Source organism: Aquila chrysaetos, chromosome 5 (genome assembly GCF_900496995.4).
Source record: "Aquila chrysaetos chrysaetos chromosome 5, bAquChr1.4, whole genome shotgun sequence".
Lineage (NCBI taxonomy): Eukaryota > Metazoa > Chordata > Aves > Accipitriformes > Accipitridae > Aquila > Aquila chrysaetos.
The window spans coordinates 34,444,155-34,465,764 of NC_044008.1; the positions used below are offsets into that span (position 1 = coordinate 34,444,155).

The 21,610-nt window shown below is 45.5% G+C and overlaps 1 protein-coding gene and 1 long non-coding RNA gene across 5 annotated transcripts in view; one reads left to right on the forward strand and one right to left on the reverse strand.

The window, feature by feature from the left end:
- SLC38A1 (solute carrier family 38 member 1) overlaps positions 1–10,376 on the reverse strand; it is a 41,760-nt gene extending 31,384 nt beyond the window's left edge. For 2 of the 4 annotated variants that reach the window (XR_003923306.1, XM_030013620.1), the window contains exons 1-2: positions 10,146–10,376; positions 1,434–1,646 (exon numbers count right to left, since the gene is read on the reverse strand). Coding sequence is in view for 3 of the 4 variants with exons in the window: in XM_030013620.1 (XP_029869480.1) it covers positions 1,434–1,552 (119 nt within the window). In the remaining variant the exon portion in view is untranslated. Of the gene's footprint in view, positions 1–1,433; positions 1,647–8,370; positions 8,477–9,954; positions 9,976–10,145 lie in introns of those variants that run through there. The other 2 variants (XM_030013622.1, XM_041123386.1) reach the window with 2 other exon arrangements.
- LOC115341162 lies at positions 10,101–21,533 on the forward strand. The gene is made up of 3 exons (XR_003923307.2): positions 10,101–10,214; positions 10,679–18,433; positions 20,100–21,533. It is a non-coding gene; the product is annotated as an uncharacterized LOC115341162 (long non-coding RNA).
- The last annotated feature ends 77 nt before the right edge of the window (positions 21,534–21,610 follow it).

Below are 21,610 nucleotides of genomic sequence, written 5' to 3' on the forward strand. Positions count from 1 at the left end.
AAGTTGGAGGTTTTTTTCTTTTCTTGCTCTTGCCTTTTCTTTTCCCTTTTTTTTTTTTTTTTTTTTACACAGAAGTGGTTTGCGTTTTGTTTTGGCACTTTCCATCAAAGCAGTTGCATCAGAAAATTCCTGACCAGCTCTAATCTTCAACAGTGCAGCTGTACTGCGGTCGCACCGCTACACGGTGCAGCTGGTGACCGCCCCAGGACTTCCCCCGGGGGGGGGGAAGGCCCCTGCTCCGTCCCAGGGTTTGGCTGGCTGCTTTTGCTATGCGCACGGTATGGCCAACGTTGGGTGCCGATTCCTGCACGACGAGCCACCGAGCTCCCTGTCCGCCCGCACGGCCGCGAGAGCCGCACTTTACCCTCACATGGGAAAAAACAGCACTTACTTCTGTTTTTACACTAGAAAGTGAGTTTCTCCAGGTAGGCGGAGAAGCTGCTGCCAAAAGGAAGACAAAAAGGCAAGAGAAGAGGTTTTTAAAGACCATAAACACAGGCGACGGCAGCCCAGCAGTAAAGGAGCAGGATGATATGCCGGCAGAGGCTTCCCAGCAGCACCAGTGCCGGGCAGGACTGGATCCCCACACAAGCACCAGCCAACCAGTGTGCTCCGCCCTGGTTTGCGATATTTGGACAGGAAGTTTGATCGAAAAACAGCTTCTTGTTTTACAGCTCACAAAACCCAGACAGGGTCCGTCAGCAGGTCTCTGCTGCGGCCAGGACAGCTCGGCACCTGTTGGGGGCTGGTGGAACGGGCTGCTCTTTGGAAATGACTGTACAGCTCATAGGAAAAGCCGACAGCCTAATAACTTAAGCAAACCTAATGATTTTCACCCATACTGATAAATAGATGCATTTTTTTAAACTTGACATCAGTTAGGTATAAGTCTCTGTTTTACCATCTTCTTGCCATCCCTGCCCCAGGGAGCGACAGCCGCTGCCTGGTTTATCTTGCCGAATTGCGAACGTGGTCCGGGACTACGTTTGCTGCCAACCACACCAGCTGTAAATCCCCAGGAGCCTGGGTGCATGGAGGTGGCCAGGCAGGTTAAAACTGTCATATCAGAGATCAAAGGTCAACAAAGAGATTTGCCCCAAATTATGCCGTTGGCCTAATTGTATTAATTATTATTGCTTCTTTGCTGTATCCAAGCAGACATTTCAAAATGTTGGCTTTTTGCTACATTATATGTTTGTGCATTTTATTAGACTAATTTGAAAGATTCAAAACGATGAATAAATTGCCACTCTGTTTGCTTTATCTGCTGTTGCAGCCTATGCCCAACAGATGTCACATATGAAATTCAAATTACATCTTCAAATGGAGCATGACTTGGTAATGAATAATTCAAGACATATACTGAAAATTAGAATGCTGTTTTTAAACAGCGTGTTTCTTAGCACAGGCAGCGTCAGTGGAAAAATACTCACCTATTTATCTGGCCATTTTCCACCTCTGTGAAATCATTTGAATCATTGCTGATGTTATCATCTTCAGGGACAGTCATATTCTGCAATTCAGTCAGTTCTAATCCAGCTTTGAAAGGCATCCTGGGTGAGGAACTGTACCTATCCAAGTGTTTCTCCAAATATTAGTGTTTGGTTGGTATCTCGTGAGTAAACTGCAGCCAGACTGTCAGCAACCTAAATAAAACACAAGAAAAAAACCCAAGATGTATACCACCAATAGCAGGCAATATCACTAGAAGAAATGAGTGAAACCTGGACAAGAGGGACTGTCCTTAGCAACCAATTTTGTACTGTTAGAAGGACCTCAGGTTATAACCTAAATGCACTGCACAACGGTAGTAACCTTATACGCCTTAATGAGATCAACTTCACTAACCTTATAAATATACCTGGTCCCACAACCAACTGCTGAAGACAGTACTTGTATTTATAAACTAGTGAGCAAACTGATCCTATTTGTTTCAGAAAAAAAGGTTAACCACCTACAAACTGAGGAATAAAACTGATTTGCTTGTTAAAGTCCCTTTTTGACACTCGGTGTTCGTCTTCTGTATGTTCTCCATTCCTACCTACAAGTATAAAATACATTGTGCCCGTGGTGTTGCTAAGTGGATGGAACAGAGGGATAGAGTTATCCCAGTGCTCTGTTCTACTAATAGCTGTAGTCCAGGTATTTGAATATGTTCAAGTTTTTTGGTAAAGAGGATGTGCAGAGTTTGCTTTGTGTACGGTTAAACTTACTCTGAACAAGGACAGAAACAGACAAAAACAAATCCCTAAGCTCATGTATCATAGGAAGAAAGAGTAATGTATATCTTGTGTCAAGCAGTTATTATCTAGAGATCGGGTGATCTCTCCTCTGATAGGTGTGTTGCATAAAAGCACCAAGAATAACACCAAAGGCAGATCAGCCAAGTCTGCTACAGTGACATATTTCCTCATCAGCAATGCAAATCAACCGAAAGACCAATATTTTCCAGAGTCCAATCACTCTTCGGCTGAGCTACAACTCCAGCGTGGTGCTGAGGCAACAGGATGTTACTCACAAACAAGCTCCTGCACCACAACTCTCTCAATTCCCATTTTGTGAATGAATCTCCTGCAGTATTGCCAAACGACTATTCACCCAGGGGTACGTGGTGAATGCTCAGATGCCAGATTAATCTGGGGATATTTTTAAACTCCCAGGGCTACCTCAAACCCATCCAACTGCTCGCATGCAACCGAAGAAGCAGGAGCATCCCTGGCTTTTGCAGGGCACTACGCCGAGGCAGGAGGATGCAGTTCACTCGTTCAGTTATGACATCTGCCTGTTTCAAATTAAGTTTACAGGATCCAATACTTCTGGTTTATACCACATCCCCACCACGCAGAAAAGACCTTTGCAAATGAGCAATTTTTCTTCCCCTGTAAATACTTTCTCAGAAATGTAGTTTTAAGGTTTACGTGTGCCCTTAACGTTCCCTCAAGAGCCCAAACCATCCAAATTTCAGGTGCAAAGTTTAAAGGCTAGCCTCGAGGCTTACAGTAGGGCCGGATCTGCTCTTTTCTGCTGAAGGAGCAACTAAGCACGTGGTTATGGTGGCAGACGGGGCCGGGTACAGCCTGGTGCGAGGATGGTGCTGGCGGGGATGTGAGCTGGGTCCTTTTCAGCTCCTCTGCGGAAGAGATTTCCACTACACACACCAGGAGAGCGGCCGCTCGGGTGTTAAAATGTTGGCACAATTAAAAAAAATAAATGGATTTAGGCTGCTGATAAATAAATGCAGACTGGCAAGCAGAGGGTGGTTTTAGCAGTGACATTCTGGAACAGTCTTCCTGGAGGCTGCGGGGATAAAATAGTCTACCTATTTCGGAAGAGAAGCACGATCTTTTTATAAAAGGATAAAGCCACAGGAGACGGCGACTGCTGAGGTGGCAAGGACCGAGCCCGCTGCATCCTGAAGCTTCTTGTGACCATGGGTTCCTAAAATAAATAATTCCTTAATAGACCTGACAACCTCTGTACCGAGATCTGTATCCCCTGACATTTAAAAACCCGTGTAAAAAAGTGCATGTAAGATTCAAGCAGAGAAGCTTTCCCTTTGGGCGCCATTTTGCGTCATGGTCCCCCAGGAGGATTTTCAGAAAATGACATCGCCTGTGCTCAAGAAAATGACATTGCCGGTGCTCAGTAAATTCCCCGTTAAGTGTTGCAAAAGCAGGTGCTGAAATTAGCACTCCCGTGAGGTAAACGGCGTGCTGGGGAGCAGACTTCGCGGCTCACCGGCGTGCAGCTCCCGCTTCGCCCTTCTGCTCCTCTGTCGCCGAAACGCTGCGAGGCCGGACCGGCAGGAGAACGGCTCGCGGGTTTACCCGCAAGGAATCTTTGCGGTGAGAAAGCGACACCCTTTTTTTGTCTTAACTCTGATTCTACAGAAAACGGATTGAATGAAGACGCAGGGAAACCTCAGTGCAAGGAGTGCCAGCTGAAGCACCACAGTCATTTCAGCAGATCCCAGGTTTCGGGCAGACGAGTTGCTCCTGAAGCAGCGTGACACCAGGCACACCTCTGAATCTGCCTCGGATTCTCGCTAGGTTAAGTGATTTACTAAAAAAAGGACAAACCAAACACCAAACAAACCCCTGAAACCAAAAAATTGTTGAGTGAAATAACGCGCTGCACCTCCAAGTATGAGAAAACCTGATCTCGGCACCAAAACAGAAGGAGGGTGAAGAGAGAGCGGTGGGGCTGGGGACTGAAACTTTGACTGTCACAGCATGAACTCATCGCAAATCTTTGGCACAGGATAACCACCCCGTCCTTAGCACCTCCAGCTGTAAAATTAGGATGGCAATAGCGACAGTAACACTCAGTTTGTGAAGCGCTTGCAAATTCAGGGGGAAAGAGCGATGGAAGTGTGATACCTGGGAAAAAACCACTATACAAACTGCAAATTTTTTGCCAAGGTAACTTTACCTTAGATATATATATAGAGCAAGCCCTTTGTCGCTGCGCATCACTCTAGGCACCCTCCACAGTCAGCGGAGCACAGGTGGTCGCATGAATTTCACCCCCAAATCACCTGCTTTAAATTTCAAGTTCACGGATGCGACAAATCGCGGTGTCTAAAGAAAATCTACGGTCCCAAAGGGTAGGGTTCACGTCAACCAGCTTTATTCCCTACAAGTCGAGCATCACTTGGCCTCTTGGTGCTGCCAGAGGACAATCTGCCCTGGCCCACAGGAGGGGTTTGCAGCCACGCTGAGCTGCTCTCTGGAAATGCAATAGCTTTGCTCCCAAAGCGAGCTTCGACGCTGGGGATAGCCGAGCTAAGCAAGTCGCCATCTCAGGTGTAGGTGCCACTAACGCCGTGGGAAGAAAAAAAAAAAAAAAAAATTGCTTCGACTGATAAAAATTCACCATATGTTGATGCTGAGCTATCTTGGAAGCAGCATGGTAATGTTTGTACTTTTAAGGCCTTTTCATTCAAGAAATGGCATGAAATAAATGCAAATAAGAATGCTACGTTGGCAAAAGTTCCTAGACTGAGCTTTATTCCTAACTCACATTGAAAGGCAGTAAATAATCATCTGAAGAGTGACTGTAGCAACCCCAATCACTTCCAGTCACTGTGCCTACTACTCTGCCCAGCCTTCAACCTCCCCAAAAGGAAACTTCCAGAGACCTGCCATCAAACCTCTCTCTCCAGACAGTAAATCAACACACACAGTAAATCAACAATAAGAAATAAGAATTTTGTTCTTACTTCAAACTTGTCTACTCGGATGGGCAAACACTCCTTGAAGCAGGAATCATCCCGAGAGAAAACCAGGAAAGAGCTAATGACCCTTCTAAAGGAACCTCAAAGGTCTGTGTTTGGTAGCTGATCCAGCCCTTCCGTTTAGCAGAAAAAGCACTGCTCTGGCCTAGGAGCTTGGCTTTCTCTTTAAACATCCCATGGCATGTCTTGTAAAAACCATTATGGATAATTTATTCATCGTGTGTTCCTTGCAGAATATGGGAAAGATTACAACTGGTCAGAGACTTCAGAAGGAGGACTGTGAGATGCACAAGAAGATAAAATGAGTTTATTTTTCTCAAGGACATTGAGACCTTCACAAGCCATTAAAACACATTCCAAGAACTGGGGTCATTTTCTCTGTTGCCTTCTGAAACATCCAAAAAAAAATAAAAAATCCCTGTAACTCCAGTTTTCTGGACTATTAAAATTCCACAACAGCAGTAATGGGCTCAAAAAGTTTGTATTTGGAAAAATATGGTAATACAGACAATCTAACTTTATTTATTCTGCTGGCTCAAGCATGCATCCTTTCTGGGCAGTACCTGGAAGAGGTGTGATCTCAGAAAACACTTTGCTAGAAGTTGTGTTTTTAACAGTAACATTATCACTCCCGGTGGTAATGGTGATAGCTTAATTCACAGGCCAGTTTTTTTTTTTTTCATATCCTGTAAATGACATCATTCAAAAAGTGCCACCTTAAGACACGTGGCTGCCCAAAAGCTGACCCAGTAGGCGAGAGGCATTTGGGTAAGCGGTCGGGTTGGACACCATCTTGCCCGTCTCTGGGTATGGTTTTTGTCACGAGCCCTTGCACACTCACCAGGCACTTCATTCACTGCGTGCTTCCCGCAATCAAACGGTTGTGGGGATGACAAATATCCAAGACACGCTAGGCAATTTTAACTATGGAATTCAAGATAATATGCTTAAAAGCTGAAATATGACTCAACTTTCTTCTCAAAGGAAGTTTTGCCAAAAACTCCTCTTGGTCCGTTACGAGTCATCAGAATCCAGCACTTGAGTTTCACACAAGCTGGTTTTATTCCTGCAAAGCCTGAGATGTGATACGTCTTTCTGTGCTCATACTTTTGAAAGTTCTTTCAAAGAAGAAGAATACGACCAGTAAGATGCCACGCATATAAATAATGAAACACTGAGCCTGAAACTCTGCGTACGGACTATTCACTTAACTGACAAAAAGCAATAACGGGCTTTCTACGTAACAGTATCACGTTGGGAGGCGGGGAGGCAACGATCTCCTTTTTGTTCGGCATCAGTGACACCTGACATGTGGAACATAAAGCTCCCGATTTACTCCTCGTCTACAGGAAGGACAAAATGGAGAGATTAGAGAAGAGCCACCGAGATAACAAAGAGCTTGGAAATTAAAGACTGACTCACATCCACTGAGCAAACATCTGCAGTGCTTGAAATGTCATTGCCTCCAGCTCCTCGGTGCTGCCCCTCTGCAGCAGGCTGCAGCCGCAGGAGCGGCGGGACGAAGGGGCTTCACCCCGGCCCCACCGGTTCACGGAGAACCACCGCGGTGCCGACGCGCGCCCGTCCTGCCCACCGCCAACGCCGAGGGCCGTGCGGCGGCTGGAAGGCCTTCCAGCTGCTCCAGCTGTTTGCTTGGCAGCTGCGAGCCATCACCTTTCGTTTCCAGGCTCCTTCTCGCTCACACAGCCCCCACGGCACGAGGGATGGAAAGAGTTAAAAGATAAGGTTGGGGGGGGGGGGGGGGGGACGAACAAGTGGCAGAAGGCTTGAGAAGCAGACTCAGGAAAGGATGCTCTAAAAAAGAAGCGACGAGCACAAATATGGTTTCTCAACCTATCGCTCGGTACTGCGTGACCTTGTGCTGCAACAGGAAAATGTTCCTGCTCTGCCCCATCGCTCTCCACGCTGCCCTTCCACGCTGCCATAAAGAAAGGGAAGACAGTCCCAAATTAAGTCTCGACAGGCTACTCAGCTGATCAAAGGCAGGCAAATAAGAAATCATAAAAACCCAGTCTGATTCACCCAGTGATTCATTACTTTAGGCAAAACACTTAAAGATGAGCCATAAAGGAAAATGGTTTTAAGTACATTTTTGTTTTGAGCCCTTCCCAGTCAATTTAGGGAAGGCATTTGGCAGAGGAATACAGTCACATTTTTTCCTAATTATATTTCTCTGTGAAATTCTCTCAACAGTCTCCGTTTTTGCTCCAGAGATCCCAGAACGCACCGCCACGAATAAACGAACTGTTGTCTTCCACAGAAAGTGGAAGCCCTGTACGAGTGGGGCTTTATGGGTTACAGCAACGAAACAGACTATCCAGATGTGTTTGTAAGGGCTAAATAGCAGCTCTGAAATTCTTATTTAAAATAATTTTTTTGCTACAGAAGGAAGAACCCTTTGCATAAATTCACACGTAACTCACTTTTCTTTCTGCTCCAGTTTACAAGTAATTTGTTTGCTTCAGTTTTCTTGACTGTAAGAGACTCAGAGTGATATTTACCTGATAAGCTCACACAAATATTATGGGAGTTAACCGCAAAAGGGCCACGAAACACTTTCAACACGAAAAAGCTGCCATTTTTTCCCAAGCGTGGCCGCTCAAACTTCTTGGATTGGATTAAGGCCACAGGAATAAGTACCTATCAGAAAGGAAACTGAATTCAGGCTTAGAATATTTAAATATTCCCACAACATCTCGTTTGCCTTCACAATACAAACTTTCAAAGCAGTGGTTATTGTCACGCCATGTGCTAAGCATGTTTCTACAGAAATGAGCAAGCTGAGAAAAAGACAAGGGAGAGCACGGGGGGAAGGAGAGTCCCATTTCTGCTCAGTCACCACTCTTCCCCCGGTAAAGAACAAACCCCCAAATCCAGAAAACCCCAACGAAATGTAGGACAGAGACCCAGGATGAGCAGCCCACAAGCAGACCAGCTGAGAGAGCCCTGCCTCCCCTTCTAGCCTTTAAAAAGCAGGATTTGGAGGCGAAGGAAAACTGATCCTCCATGTTCTACAGCAGTCTGCGGAAAGCCCCGGACGACTCGGAGGACAATCCTCTGCACAGGGGTGCGCGGAGCGCGGCGCTCGTTGCCAACACGTCTCCCGTCCTCACCTGGGCTGGAGAGCCCAGTTGGTCCAACTACAGCGAAAATGGTCTCAAGTGACAAGCCAGAGGATGCTGCAGTGTGCTTCAGTGAAGTGCTCTCTCTACGGTGCCTCTTAAAAAGAAAAAAAACCTTCCAAAAAAAGGGCAAAGTCAAATAGGAGTCGTTCAGTACGACAGTGAAGCAGATCCCATTTTAGTCAGTGAATTTCCACTGAGCCACAGCAGAAGGCCTCTGCTCACCAGCAATATGGCAATTCCTAGATTTCAGACAGGTTTTGCCAGTCGATTTCAGTGCACTTTTGGCATGGGCTCCTAGCCTGAAAAGGGCAGTTATTGATACTCTGTATGCTTCAGCAACAGATGGAATTTCCTTTTAGAGGCTTTTTAAAGGACATTGGTACTTTGGTGGCAAATCAAGTAAAAGTTAGGTGGAAAGATGCTCTTTCTTTCTCACCCTGTAGCCGTTTTTACTTCTGATCTAAGACGGTTAGACTCAGAATGGCTTTTTTTTTTTTCCTTCCAGAATGTATTTTATCAATTAGCAAGGATCTTTTCCTAATTCTTTACTTTTAGAACAATGGCCTGTCCATGTTACGTTGCCTTTCAAGCACGTGTAAAACCCAAACAAACCTAAAGGTGGATGAAGTGCCACAAAGCACAGGTTACTATCATTTGGAAGGGAGGTTAGCAGAAATGCCCCAAACGCAGAATAGCCTAAGGAATACGTGGTGGGTTCAGCTGGTGGCTGAACCGTAGCTTCGCCTTCCATGAAACCTGCTGCCAAACCCGGGGTTTGTGTCGGTCCCTCTAATGTCACCTAAACAAAGCACGGGTTTACACACCTCCTGGGCTCCTCTTGCACAAGGAGATAGATACATCCTAGCTACAGGTTGCACTGCAAACTCTGCAAACCAAGGGAGCAAACCCTCTGTCCTAAGAGCGAGCTGGATGTATATACACGTGAGCAAATGCATACCCAGGCATTAAAACCTGCCCTTTTTTGTTCTCGCCTTTGGCTCATTAAAAGCGAGCAGCTTAGCTGTTACTATGCCTTTACGGGCAAACACACACACAGACACACGCGCCGTGGGCCCAGCCTGCATTTTCTGAATACCGTAAAACTTCCACCGACCCGATGGCAGCGCTGGATTTAAGCGAAAGGTCGGATTTAGCCAGGCAGGGCTGAACCCGCGGCCGCGCATCCTGCGGGGGCTGCGGCACACGCGGCCCAGCCGCGCAGCTCCAGCCATCACGCTTGCCAGCGTGAAACTCATTTATGGGGGTTTTTTTGTTTTTTTTTTTTTTTTTTTTTTTTTTTTGGCGCTGCCAGCGAAAGCTCGTAGCTGCCGGCCGCCGGGTTTTTCTGGGTGGTTTTTTTTTTGGTTTTTTTTTTTTTTTCTTTTTGTTTAAAGGCACGCCGCAGCGGCTCGCTACGGCAGCATCCCGGCGGCCAGCCCCCCCCCCCCCCCCCCCCGCGCCGCGGGGAGATGCCGCATGGCCGGCTCCGTGCCCCGCCCCCCCCCCTTCCAAAAAAACCCACCCCAAACCCGATCCTCCCGGGCTCCCCCATCCCCTCCCCGACTGGCTGACCTTAAAACCCATTTTTAAGGTTTGAAATCCCTCCTCGCCAGGGCGTTTGGCCGGGTTGGGGGGGGGGGGGGGGGGGATGTTGCGCACACGGCGGAGACAAAGCGCGGCCGGGCTGCGCGGAGACAAAGGGCTGCGCGGAGAGCCGCGGCCCCGGTATCCCCCCCCCAACGATTGCATCAGCTGCTGCCTACCTTCCCGAGGAGCCGCGGGGATCCCCCGAGGAATAATCCACCCTCTCCGGCGGGAGAGCACCCCGACAGGTAATTACAGGGATAATAATAAAATAAAATTTAAAAAAAAAAAAAAATTAAAAAAAAATGGAGAAGAAGGGACGAGAACGGGGTGTGTGTAGGGGGGGTGTGTGTGGGGAAATGAAAGTGGCGAAATAAAGGCGGCGAGGAAGATGCCGCTCCTCCTCCTCCCGCCGCGGGTGTGTGCATGTGGAGGTGGGCGGGAGGCGGGAGCGCGCCGGGCGCGCCCCCGCGCCGCGCCGGGGCCGCGCTGCCAGGGGCCGAGGGGCGCGGAACCTCCGCGGTCACTCGTGGGGCAGGGCTGGCGACCCCCGGCTCCCCCCGCTCCCCGGCGGCGCGGACGTTCAGCGCCTTCCTTTTTAAAATTTTTTTTTCTTTTTTTTTTTTTTTTAAAAACCAACCCACAATTTTTCACTCTTTTTACACCACCACCACCACAATCATTTTTCTCCCTCTTTTTTTCTTGCCCACAGGAGAACCCCTCCTGGCAGGCAGGCCGAATTCTTGCCGCGTTTTCTCTGAAACGGCCGCGGAAGATCTGGCATCATCATGTTACCCGATTTCCTGTTTCGTCACGCAAGAAGCTATAAATGCTGCCATTTGTGTGAGAAGTGAGAGCGCTTTCCACTGGGGCAAGACACGCTCTTCCAATCCAGAGGGGGATCTGATGCACTGATGATTTGCCGTAGCTTGTTACTTCCATACTAATCTCTAGAAAGCGTCGTACGAGCTTTTCGGCTTGGCAATAAAAAATACTTTTTAAGAACAAACCTGAAGCGAGATGGCATTGCAGCTGGCAATTTTGAGACCGCAAGCCCTTGGTTTCACCCCACGCAATGCATGACTTGCATGGGATGTCGCAAGGCACGGAGTGAAAGGATGCTGGAGCGTGCCGGGGTTGGGAGCAGTTTGCCTGGCCCTCCGCGGAGCGGGGCCGGCTGCTGGGAAGCTCTCGTGGTAGGTCTGCCAGCAGCTGCTGGAGGTGTTTGCTCTGGAAGTTCCCCTACTGGGTCTTCTAAATGTCAGGCCAAAAAGGCGGATGACACACACGAAGCACTGTGGTTTTCAAATTACCATCTTTGGGTGGACGAGTTGGATTCCCATTTTGGTGCTCGTACTGCATTTTTGTGTTTTTTTTCCACTAGGGTAGCTCTTTGAATGTGGAGCGCTGTGCAAACAGTAATTTAATTAACACCCATCGCACCCCACTAGCTTGAGAGCCGTATCGTCCCAGTCGTGAGAGTGAAGCCAGAGGAAGAGCTAACTACCCAAGGTCGTTAAGCCAAGGGCTGCTCTTTCGACACTTCCTCACGTGAATGAATAAACCTCTCTGGGCTCGCACCAGCACCCTGCGCAGCCCCACAGACATTTCAGATGGACAAAGGAGGTGGGGATGGGTTCCAAGTCAGGGCCTGGACTCCCCATCCAGCCCTACGTGCAAGGCACCGTGCCCAAAAGCAGAGAAGAAAGTATTCGCAATTCACTCTTACTCAGTTAGACTTATTTCTCTTAAACTGACGGTCAACCCCCCCCCCCCCCCCCCCCAATTACTAAATAAAAAAGCATGTTATGTAGTGGATGTGGTCAGGTGGTATTGCTGTAGGGAGTAAGAAGAAACTCTTACTTTGTTTCTTTAAAACAAAAGATGTATCAGGCTGACTGTCAGGTGAATGGTCATTGATTCGATGCATTCTGTTACCACCGTTCCTTTTACACCTGTAAAGGCAGGCCTTTTCTACCTGACAGATAATTTGATTCTTACCTTGTCATGCACATTCTTAGAACCAAGGTAAGTATTTTTCACAGAATTTGGAAAAAAATCTTTTAAACATATCTTAACACAGCTCCACAAAAACGATAGCACTTCTGAGAAATGAAAGCTATTTCACTTTGCACTTTTAGTATTTCAAATTTCTCTACTCTCCCTCTCAATATCTTTCTGATCTTTTAGCACTGTTGGTTCTGTTTGCCTTGATGCTTGTGACCCTGATGCTTGTGACCAGCTGCTTCTAGTTCTAGCTTTTATGATTTCTTGTAAGCTTTTTTTCAATAGGTTTTCATGGCATTCACTCCTTATTGACCTTATTCGCTCCTCCTGGGCCTTTCTCTTTATCCTTTTCACTCATATTCTCATTCCTATATCTGGTTTCAGATATACCGAAGATTCAGGAATTTGCTTTTATATTTCAGGCCCATTATTTTTCTTCCTCTTGTCCGTCTAGGACTGGCAGTTCTCTTCTTGGATGCCTTTCAGTGCACTTTTATCTAGTCAAAATGGATCCTCCTCTCTTTCCTCTGAAATAGCCCTGAGCCTTTCTCTGTCTGCGATAACACCATTCCCATCTTTCTTTTGTTCAGACCTGCAACTTCCAAATCTTCTTTAGATTATATTTTGGCTGCCTAAAATGCATCACCAGCCATGTTCATTTTCAGAACTACACTCCGAAGTGCAATGTTCTTCCAGAGTCTGGAAAATTTCCTTCTGAACTGTCCTTCAAAGATTTGTGCTTATTGACTAACTTAAACTGTCTAATGGAAACTGCAGGTATGCAACAAAAAATATGCCTATATAATGAAAGTGAACTTAAATCAAAAGATACCAGATACTGCTTTGGTTGACTACATTATCCCACGTGTGAGCATTTGGCAAGCTTCTCCACACACGGTTTCTGAATGCTGTTTGATTTGGGGTGCATTTTATTGAAAATGGGGCTTGGTTGGCTTCTTTGCTGTCTTTTGCTTCCAAATTGCAGTGAAGCCTATGAGAGATTCCAAGCACAGTTCTTGCACCTGGCACAAAGCTGATGACAGAGGGTCATTAAATTTGGATGATTACCCGTTCAAACGTTTTACCCTTGGGCAAATATATGGCTACAGCCCAGGGGAAAGCAGTTGCTGGAGTTGAGGGTAGCAGTGCCTGGGGCGGGGGGGTTCACGGCTGACGTGACAAGCCTGGCAGGAGGAGCTGGAGGTGCTTACAGAGTTCTCTCTATTTTAGTACATCCGTCATTGGCACGTTTGGACTTACGTGTTAGTGCTCGTGTGAAAGAGAAGGGAATGAAAGAGAACAGATCAGAAGCAGAAAGCCAGCTGAAGGAGAAAAATCCTGTGTTTTGCAGAGAAGCCGCTTGCTGCCAGAGAGCGACCTTGAACATCTCTGAAGGCTCTGACTGGCCTTCAAGAGCGGCCAAGAGTGATGAGGAAGCACAGGATGTCGGCAATGACCTTTTTTGCACCTCAGTGCTACAACTACATCTTGTGCTAGTTGAAATAAAAACCACATAGACTTTTGGGGCTTTTTTTTGTTTGGTTTTGGTTTTTTGGAATGAAAACTTTGTGTCCATTTGCTGCAGAGAGCCCACAACTTAGGTTTGATAAGGCAGCATCTGAGCTATGGGGCTGCTCACAGGAGGGGGCAGTACTGGTCCTCTTTTAGGAATTAGGCAGTGAGATCCTCTTCCCACCAAGGCTTCACAGAGACTGTGGGCTCAAAAAGTGTCGCAGATGTGCTGCAAGGAGCAGCAAAGTGCTGGTACCTATTTGGGCTGAGGGTGGTTCAAGCCCAAACATACTGCGGGCCCTACTGAGGTGGATGAACTCTTCCAGGGCGGTACAGTGAGCAATTGCACTGCCCAGTGCAACTTTCTTCTTGGAAATAAAGTAAAATTTTCAGCAAATATCTATGGTTTCTCTAGTCTGCGATGCCAGGATTTGCTATCAGACAAAAATAAAGGTTTCTTGGAAATCTACTGCCGTGTTAAAAGCCTGCTGGTGCTAGCAGGGTCCTGACGTTGATTCTGTGACATTTGCTGAGAAGGATATTTTGCCTAGCAGCTGAGCAAGGAAAAACATCATTGACTACGATGCATAATGTACGATCTGTACATGACTGGTCTTGCACGATACTCTGAAAAGAACTGCCCACACTTGTCACAGATTTCGTGAACACTGATAGCATCAACTGTGTCTAAACATGTGTTCAGCCGCCTCCAACTCTGCATGTTGAGGCAATCAGGTTTTGAGGGCTGCAAAATCTTGCATGCATGTCTGTGACTCTGTGATCATGAGATGTTATCATTTGTTCATTTCCTGGCCAAAGTGTGGTATACAACTAGGATGACTAATCCTGGTTTAATAGGAGGACTTCTCCTCTGCTCTTCGTCTTTAGATTCAGGAATTCGTGCAATGAACCAAGTAGCTGTGCTTTTTCTCCTTACCTTCTGATCATCTGCTCTAACTCTTTTCTTTGGTCAGAACAAGTGTTTTACTGGAATACAAAGGTTTCAAGCTTCTTGTACGAGGCTAAGAAAATAGCAGTGACTAAAACAAAGAGATTTGCAAGTGTGATAGATGCCTGTAGTGATAGTAAAAGCTTCATTTAAACACACTTTAAAAGTATGTGTAACAAAATGCTGTTTTGTTTAATCGCTTTTAAGGTGTTGGCTCTTACCGTCAATTTATAGCGCTCTAGACCAATTTATATGGTCTGAGTAGACCAGAAAACTTTGATCTTTCTGAAATGAGTAAATTCAGACATTGACGTAACCATGATGCCGAGTTGTGTTACAATGCAAAGAGGAGATCCTCTCTCCTTTTCCCCAGAAAAGGATATTTTTTGCCATTCCATTTGTATAGAGTAACTTTAAAGGCTTGCTCAGAATTTGAGGGATAGTACCTGCTATATCGGGTTGCCAGAAATGGTCCTGGCAACTTGCAGCTCCTAGTCCCAGCATAAGGCATAGCTATGGAAGATGGGATGTGTCTAGAAACATGAAATAATTGATAACTGTTGTGAATTAAATTATACTAAAGACAATTTCTTTAATCCAGGACTGGCCTGCTAGTGCACAGCCCATTAATTGAATTCTCCTCTGTTAAAAAAAGATAGATTAAAAGATACATATATAAAAGAAAAGAATATGAAAGTTTAATTCAGAGTTTGGGTGCCAAATACTTTATATCTAAATCCTTATCATTAATTAGAAGCATTCAAAGTTGCTGAGTGTCTCTCACTGCTGCTTAATTCCATGGCAGTCGAGGGAACTCAGTATCTCCAGAAATCAGAGTGCTCATTTACCTGACTATGTAAGAAATTAGATGCTAACCTGTAAGTATCCAGGTTGCACGTACTGACCTTATTGTAATCCAACAATAATGTATCCTGGAGAAGTTATGGGATCATGAAACACCATTAAATGAGTGAATTCGAAAAAAAAAGGAGTGAATTCTTGTTTTTGACAACTCCCATGTAGTAAGATGACATAAGCTTTTCAGGAGGGTGGTAAAATGATGAACTCTTTAAATCAGCACAGGAAACAACCAACCAGTAAAGATTAGCTTTACATACAAGAAATTCATCCTCAAGAAGTAGAGGACTAGGTTAAAATCCTTTAAGAACACCTTGATGGCTATTATTTTTTAAAAGAATAAACCAAAATAAAGCTATTGGCGTGCCCAAGGGCATGTCGGGAAGTATGGCTGAAATACAGTGGGAATAGTAAGCTTATGTAAAAGCTGAGGTTGTTAACACATCTGTAAGACCGGGCAGGTGCCTCATGTGGTGGCTGGTACCCATCCCATTGTTCCTCTGGTATTTACATTAGCTTTTGCAATTCTTCAAAATGCGAACAAATTCCGTTATCATTAGAGCCAAATGAAATTGGCGAAAGCAAAATTTAATCCGTAATTTACAAGGCTTTGGGTATCGTGTATTCCGTGAAAGTCCTTCCCTAGATGCCGTGACAGTGCTGCAGGGCAAAGCAGTGCTCTGTGCGTGCGTGTTCGCTGGCTGTTAAATGTGCGTGCATTTATTAATGTGTTTATGAAGGAGTCAAGTTCTGTAGGAAAAACATTAAACTGATAAAATTAAGCTAATTGGAACTTCATGTTATAAATATAGCAAAACTCCCTGACCTGCTCGAGACAGGGAAGTCTCCAGCGCTGCTGGCGTGGCTGCTTCCCCCGAGCCTCCCTTGCAGCACGGAGCTGGTCAGTGCCAGTCGCACCTCCCTGACATGCTATTGAGCTCAAGCTGCAAATCAGGAAAAAAGGCAAATAGCAGACAAAAAATGTCAAAGTATACAGCTCTACTAGAAGTTGTGCTTAAAAACCTTCTGAGGTACCTGTGCAGTAACCTCTTCTCTCTCTGGTTTTGGACTTCATAGAGCAGCTGTCATTACAGTAATGAAGTGATTAGATCTGCTCTGTTGCCTAATTACAGGACTAGAAATGGCATGCATTCCTGCAATCTAGTTAAGTACTCCATATCTGAATCCTCTGATTTCAAGGATAGTCTTTGGGAAATTATCTTTAGAGCACATAATTTTTTTTTTTAAAGTGCACTTGATTGAAGTAAGGAGTCTATCATATTGTAGAATTATTGATTATGGTAAGTACTTTGAACTTACACAGTGTTTTTCATCTCAGAATCTCCTAGTATTTTGCTACAAGGGACAAGTATTATTAGTCCCATTGCAGATTAAAATCTTGGAGGAAAAATGAGAGAACACGTTATTTATTCAGGATTCCTGTCAAATGGTGGAGCAAGACTAGCTAGTTCAAGACTAGGTACCCTTTCCTTTAATGTTCTTGAGGGGATCCTACAAGCAAAAGACCTTTTGTTGCATTTCTTTAGGATGGAAGAGTCTTCCATGCAGCTCCTGGTGCTACAGATTTTGCATACAAAACGAGACTGGTCGCAGCCTCCAGTTGGATACAGCACCTGCAAGTTTTCTTTCCCAGAGCAGCTCCCCTCTCTTTGTACAATAACCAGGAAGTTCTGTGTGGTCGTATTAATGATAGGAGCACAGTATTACAAGAGAAGAGACATCTTAAAAGACTACGTGTCTGCCTTAATTATCGGTATATGCCTCTACAGAGGTAGGCCTGCCTTCGTGCCAGCTCCTGACATCTTTGGAGATGGAAAGCTGAACCTGCTTCCTACCAGCACCTGTTTTATTGTCTTCCAGCAGCTGTATATTTGCCTACCCAAAATGCATTGCAGAGCCGTGAGCTTCCATCCCTCTCCTACCTGGGTTTACATCCCTATAGTGTCCTATCTGGGACGCTCGGCGTGACCAGAAGTTGAACATCCCAGTGAACACCACCTGCCTTGTCCTACAGCCTCTTCTGCTAAACGGCGGTTAGCAGAAGATGCTGTTCAGTTTGCAATGCATACAACTAATTGTGTACATTCTTACAGCAAACAAGATCATGATTATCAGTGGAACAAACACAGCTCAAACATTGGTAGAGGCTCTTCACACTGGAAAAGGGATTTGGTAGTTTCGATTCCCACTGCTTTATCTCATCTACAAGTCCATCCCATTTTTCCATCTGTTTCACATTGCTTAGTCAGAAGATGAAGAAGACAGGTAACATTTTAACAAAGCTGGGTCAGAGGAAAAGTGCAATAACATTTCTAAGACCCACGTAAAAGTCTAAAAGTTGGTTTAAAAGAAATTATCCTGAGATAAGGGATAGTAGAAAAAATTCTTACAAGATCAGAGCGCAACACATGCTTTACCAGTAGACCTGGTGTATAAAGCTCTGGGTAACCAGAAGGCAGAAGATATTTTACAATATGTAGTACATATAAATTTACATATATTACTATTTTATAGCTAAAATTTACAGATACATGTATTGTATATTATATATTAGCAGATGTCTACTGTATCTCTTATAATAAATAAATGTAAAAAACCCCTGCAGATGGGTTCAGAACTTGTATTTGATGCATGAACTTGACTGTAGTTTGTTAGAGCGTTCTTAGTCCAAAATGGCCATTAGAAAATGCTGTCTTCCTAAAGCCTAGTTTTGGCAACAAATCATAGCCTGATCTTGCAAATTTTGTGCACTCAAGTACTGAAGTCGCATTGGAAATGTTGTTATGGACTAGCGTACACAAAGCTGCCTGACTCAATAGGTTTTTACTATTACCATCATGGCCTAATGCAGTCGTAAAAGGGAAGAGTAAGTGCATTTTGTAAATGTGTTCTGGAATATTCATGTTCATCGCAAATGCTACCCGGTTCAGGTTGCGGATGTTTTTCTAAAAGATTGTCATCTAAAAACGCTTTTTTTCAGAGTCGTGGTGCTGGTTTCGCAGAGTCCATCACCCTGCTTCACCCCCCGTGCGCGGGGGGCTGCGGGAAGTCGTGTTTTCGGCAGTCTCAGGCACCGTCAGGGCTGACTGGAAGATCGTTGAAGTCAATGGAGACAGACAGGTACATAAAACATAGCTCCTGCTGAAGCAATTCCCCAAATTTGGTCCGTAACGGGGAGTCCAGGTTGTAATGAGGTAAATAATTGCTCAGAAGTTACAAGGGCCCAGGGGAAAGGAGCAGTCCGGGGAGGAGCACAGCCGTCTCCTTTGCTTTGTGCCAGGCTGGGACATACGTGCAGGTTAAGAACAACGCCCTCCCGAGCCTTGAGCTCAGATCAGTTCACAGGACTGAAGGACCAGTGCAGGGGCAGAAACAGGCAGCTGGTGCACGGGTGGCTTTGCTTCTCTGAAGCCTGAGCTAGCAATTTTGACCCATGTGAGTTGTCCACAAGAACTTGTCTGGGACCCGACTTCCTACTGCTGGACAAGAAACTTTTTCTCCCACCCTTTCATGTCCCCTTCCCAGACTGGGTGCTCAAGAGTCCCCACTGCGCTGCCGTTTCCCTTCACCAGAGCAGGTCCCTTACTGGGATCCAGGCAGCCTCAGTGGGGGCACGCCAATACGAGGTGGCAGGGACAGGACCGGGGCGATTGGGACCAGAGCGGGGTCACAGCATTGTCAGACCTGGCGAGGGCTGCCTGAAAATACGGGGAAGGGGCTGGTGATGCAAACCTGCGGTAAGACTGACAGAGGATGCTCCATATGTCAGCCCGGAGGGAGCGCCGGAGCTCGTTCCAGCTCCCCGCAGCAGGGAGCACAGCCTTACAGGAGCTGCACAGCTCTCTGGGTTACAAAACTGCATTTATTCCTACATCCCAGGTAAATGGAACAGTTCTGCAGTCGTCCTCGGGTTTTGCCCTTTTGGCTTTTGCATTAAAGCCTGTGGTTTAGCGCAAAGGTGAGAGGTGTGAAAAACCTGGGCGTTGAGTGGCAGATCTGCCCGCAGCGACAGCCAAAAGTAGCTGAGCTCAGCCACGGACTCCCCTCCTGTCTTTTTGGCTGAGACGGGACAAATCCAGCCCCACAATTCCCCGCAAACCACCTAATGCTTGGAGAATGCCTGGCATAGGAAATGTCAAGATTTTGACTGTGGTTTTAAGAAACCCAACTCAGGACCTTAAATGAAAGAGCAATCAGACTTTGGGGCATGCCCAACGCCTGCAGTGAGAAAAACCCAACCCAAACCAGCAGCCTATGCTACAGGGAACTAGGAAACTAAAAATATGGTATATCAGAACTTGCTTCACTTGTATAATTCTGTTTGGAAATGTTCTGGGTTTAACCAGGGGAGTGACTGATAGTAAATTGCTGGGAACCTCACCCCACTCCGTAAATATTCAGCAAGCAGAGAGGCAGCGTCCCTAAACGATCAAGAAGCTCTTGAAGTTTACAGCACTATGCAATTATTACAATCTGAGCATTTTTTAAGCAGAGCAAATATTTGCTTTCAATTTCACGGCTAGCTGTTGCCGGTGACGTACGCAGCCTCTATGGGCAGAAGCATTCACTTGCTCCTTGTTTGCCTTTTGGTTTTCACGCAGGAGGAGGGTTCGGTGCCAGCGTGTAGTATTACATGTATAAAGCTATTTGCTTTTCTCTGATGTTCAGCTAGTTTGAAATGGCTACTGATGCTTTTCATTTAATTTCTCATGTGGATTAAACAAACATGTGCCACTCACAACAAACACTGCTACTCATGACTCATTAAGTTGTGTTTCCTAACCAGGTAATCAATTGCCTGAAAATGCTGTGACAACAGAGTTGATGAGCTGTGTAATGCGAAGAGGACAGAAACGCAACCAGAGGCTGCCTTCTTCAGGCCTTTTGCATGCAACGGTGCTGCATTGGGACTTCTAAAAATGGAGGGATTTTTCGTCATCATTTTAATCTCAGGTTTGGAAAATTTCCGGATGAAAATTCATGGTTTTTCCCCTGCCTTTTTCCTTACCTTTTTTCCCTTTACTAAGGCTAGGTTGTATCATAGATAACATTATATTGTGTTACACCATGGAAAGGGTGGAGCGCCAATGTCAGTAGTTAAGGACAGACAAAACTTCCTCTTTCCACTACCTTCAGGGCATAACACTTTGCTAATTAGAATACCCCACGGCCAGTTCACCTGCATGGCCCAGTGCACTGGGTCCGCAGAGCTGATCCAGACCTTATCCCAGTATGCCCGATGGGACGGAGGGACAGCAAGCGCACGCTGCGCCCTTCCTCATCTTGGTGACGATACGCAAAACCTAGGTGGTCCATTTGGGGCTGTTTGAGTATGGATATTTATTTGTGTGCTCTCTTAGAGGTTTGGAGTCCGTGCTGAACATTTGGAGAGTGAAATAAAACTTTTAAAAATAACTTTTCAATCTAGTGTTGAACTGCTTGCTCTTGGAAAATATTCGGCTGCTAACAAAAATAACCAACTCCCCCCGCATTTGCCCAGTTTAAAAATACTGTGCCATACAGAATTCACTCATATTTCATTCACAAGCCTATCATTTTCCCTGAGAAATTATTTCTCACCGTGAAAGTGTTTATTTTCTCCTATGCCAGTGACATGAGGCTATTAACGTCATGATGCTAATGCTTGAACTGTTCATACCGTTACGCTGCTGCAGTAACACTTGCCCTCTGGTTTCTTCTTCAGGTAAGACGTAGAAGCAAACGTCAAAGCTCGGCAGAAGTGGAGGGACGCTGCTCTACGCCAGGTCAGGGGTGTGTAAGTTAGGCCACCTGACAGAAAAGGGAGCTGGTACTTGCGCAGCAAAGCGGAGAGGTTTGGTAAATTTATCGCCTGAAGTGTGGGGAGGGGTGATGCAGCACTCGCCTGACGTGAGGGTGGGAAAGGAGCAGACTGTGAAGTGCAATGAAACTTAGTTTCATAGCAAACTTAGGTTTGCTGCTTCTATTTCAGGCCTGCACAAGAGCTTGTGCTCCTGCAAGCTTTTCTTTGTAATTATTTTTATTTTTTTAAATTAGATGAGTTCATCTAATAAAAGATATAATCTCTACCTACAAAACTTGTCTGGTTTATGTCCTTATGCCTTTTTGGCTACAATAATGCTACGTCTTTTGATACAAATATGCATTGAATAAAACTTACTTCGATAAATGTAATAGCATATTCTCATTTTTCATTTTATAGCATGTGAAGGAGATAGTATGTTCTTGCGACAAAGTTCACGGAAGGAAGTAACAAAATCAAATCATGATTCTTATGGGACACTCCAGGTTTTATAA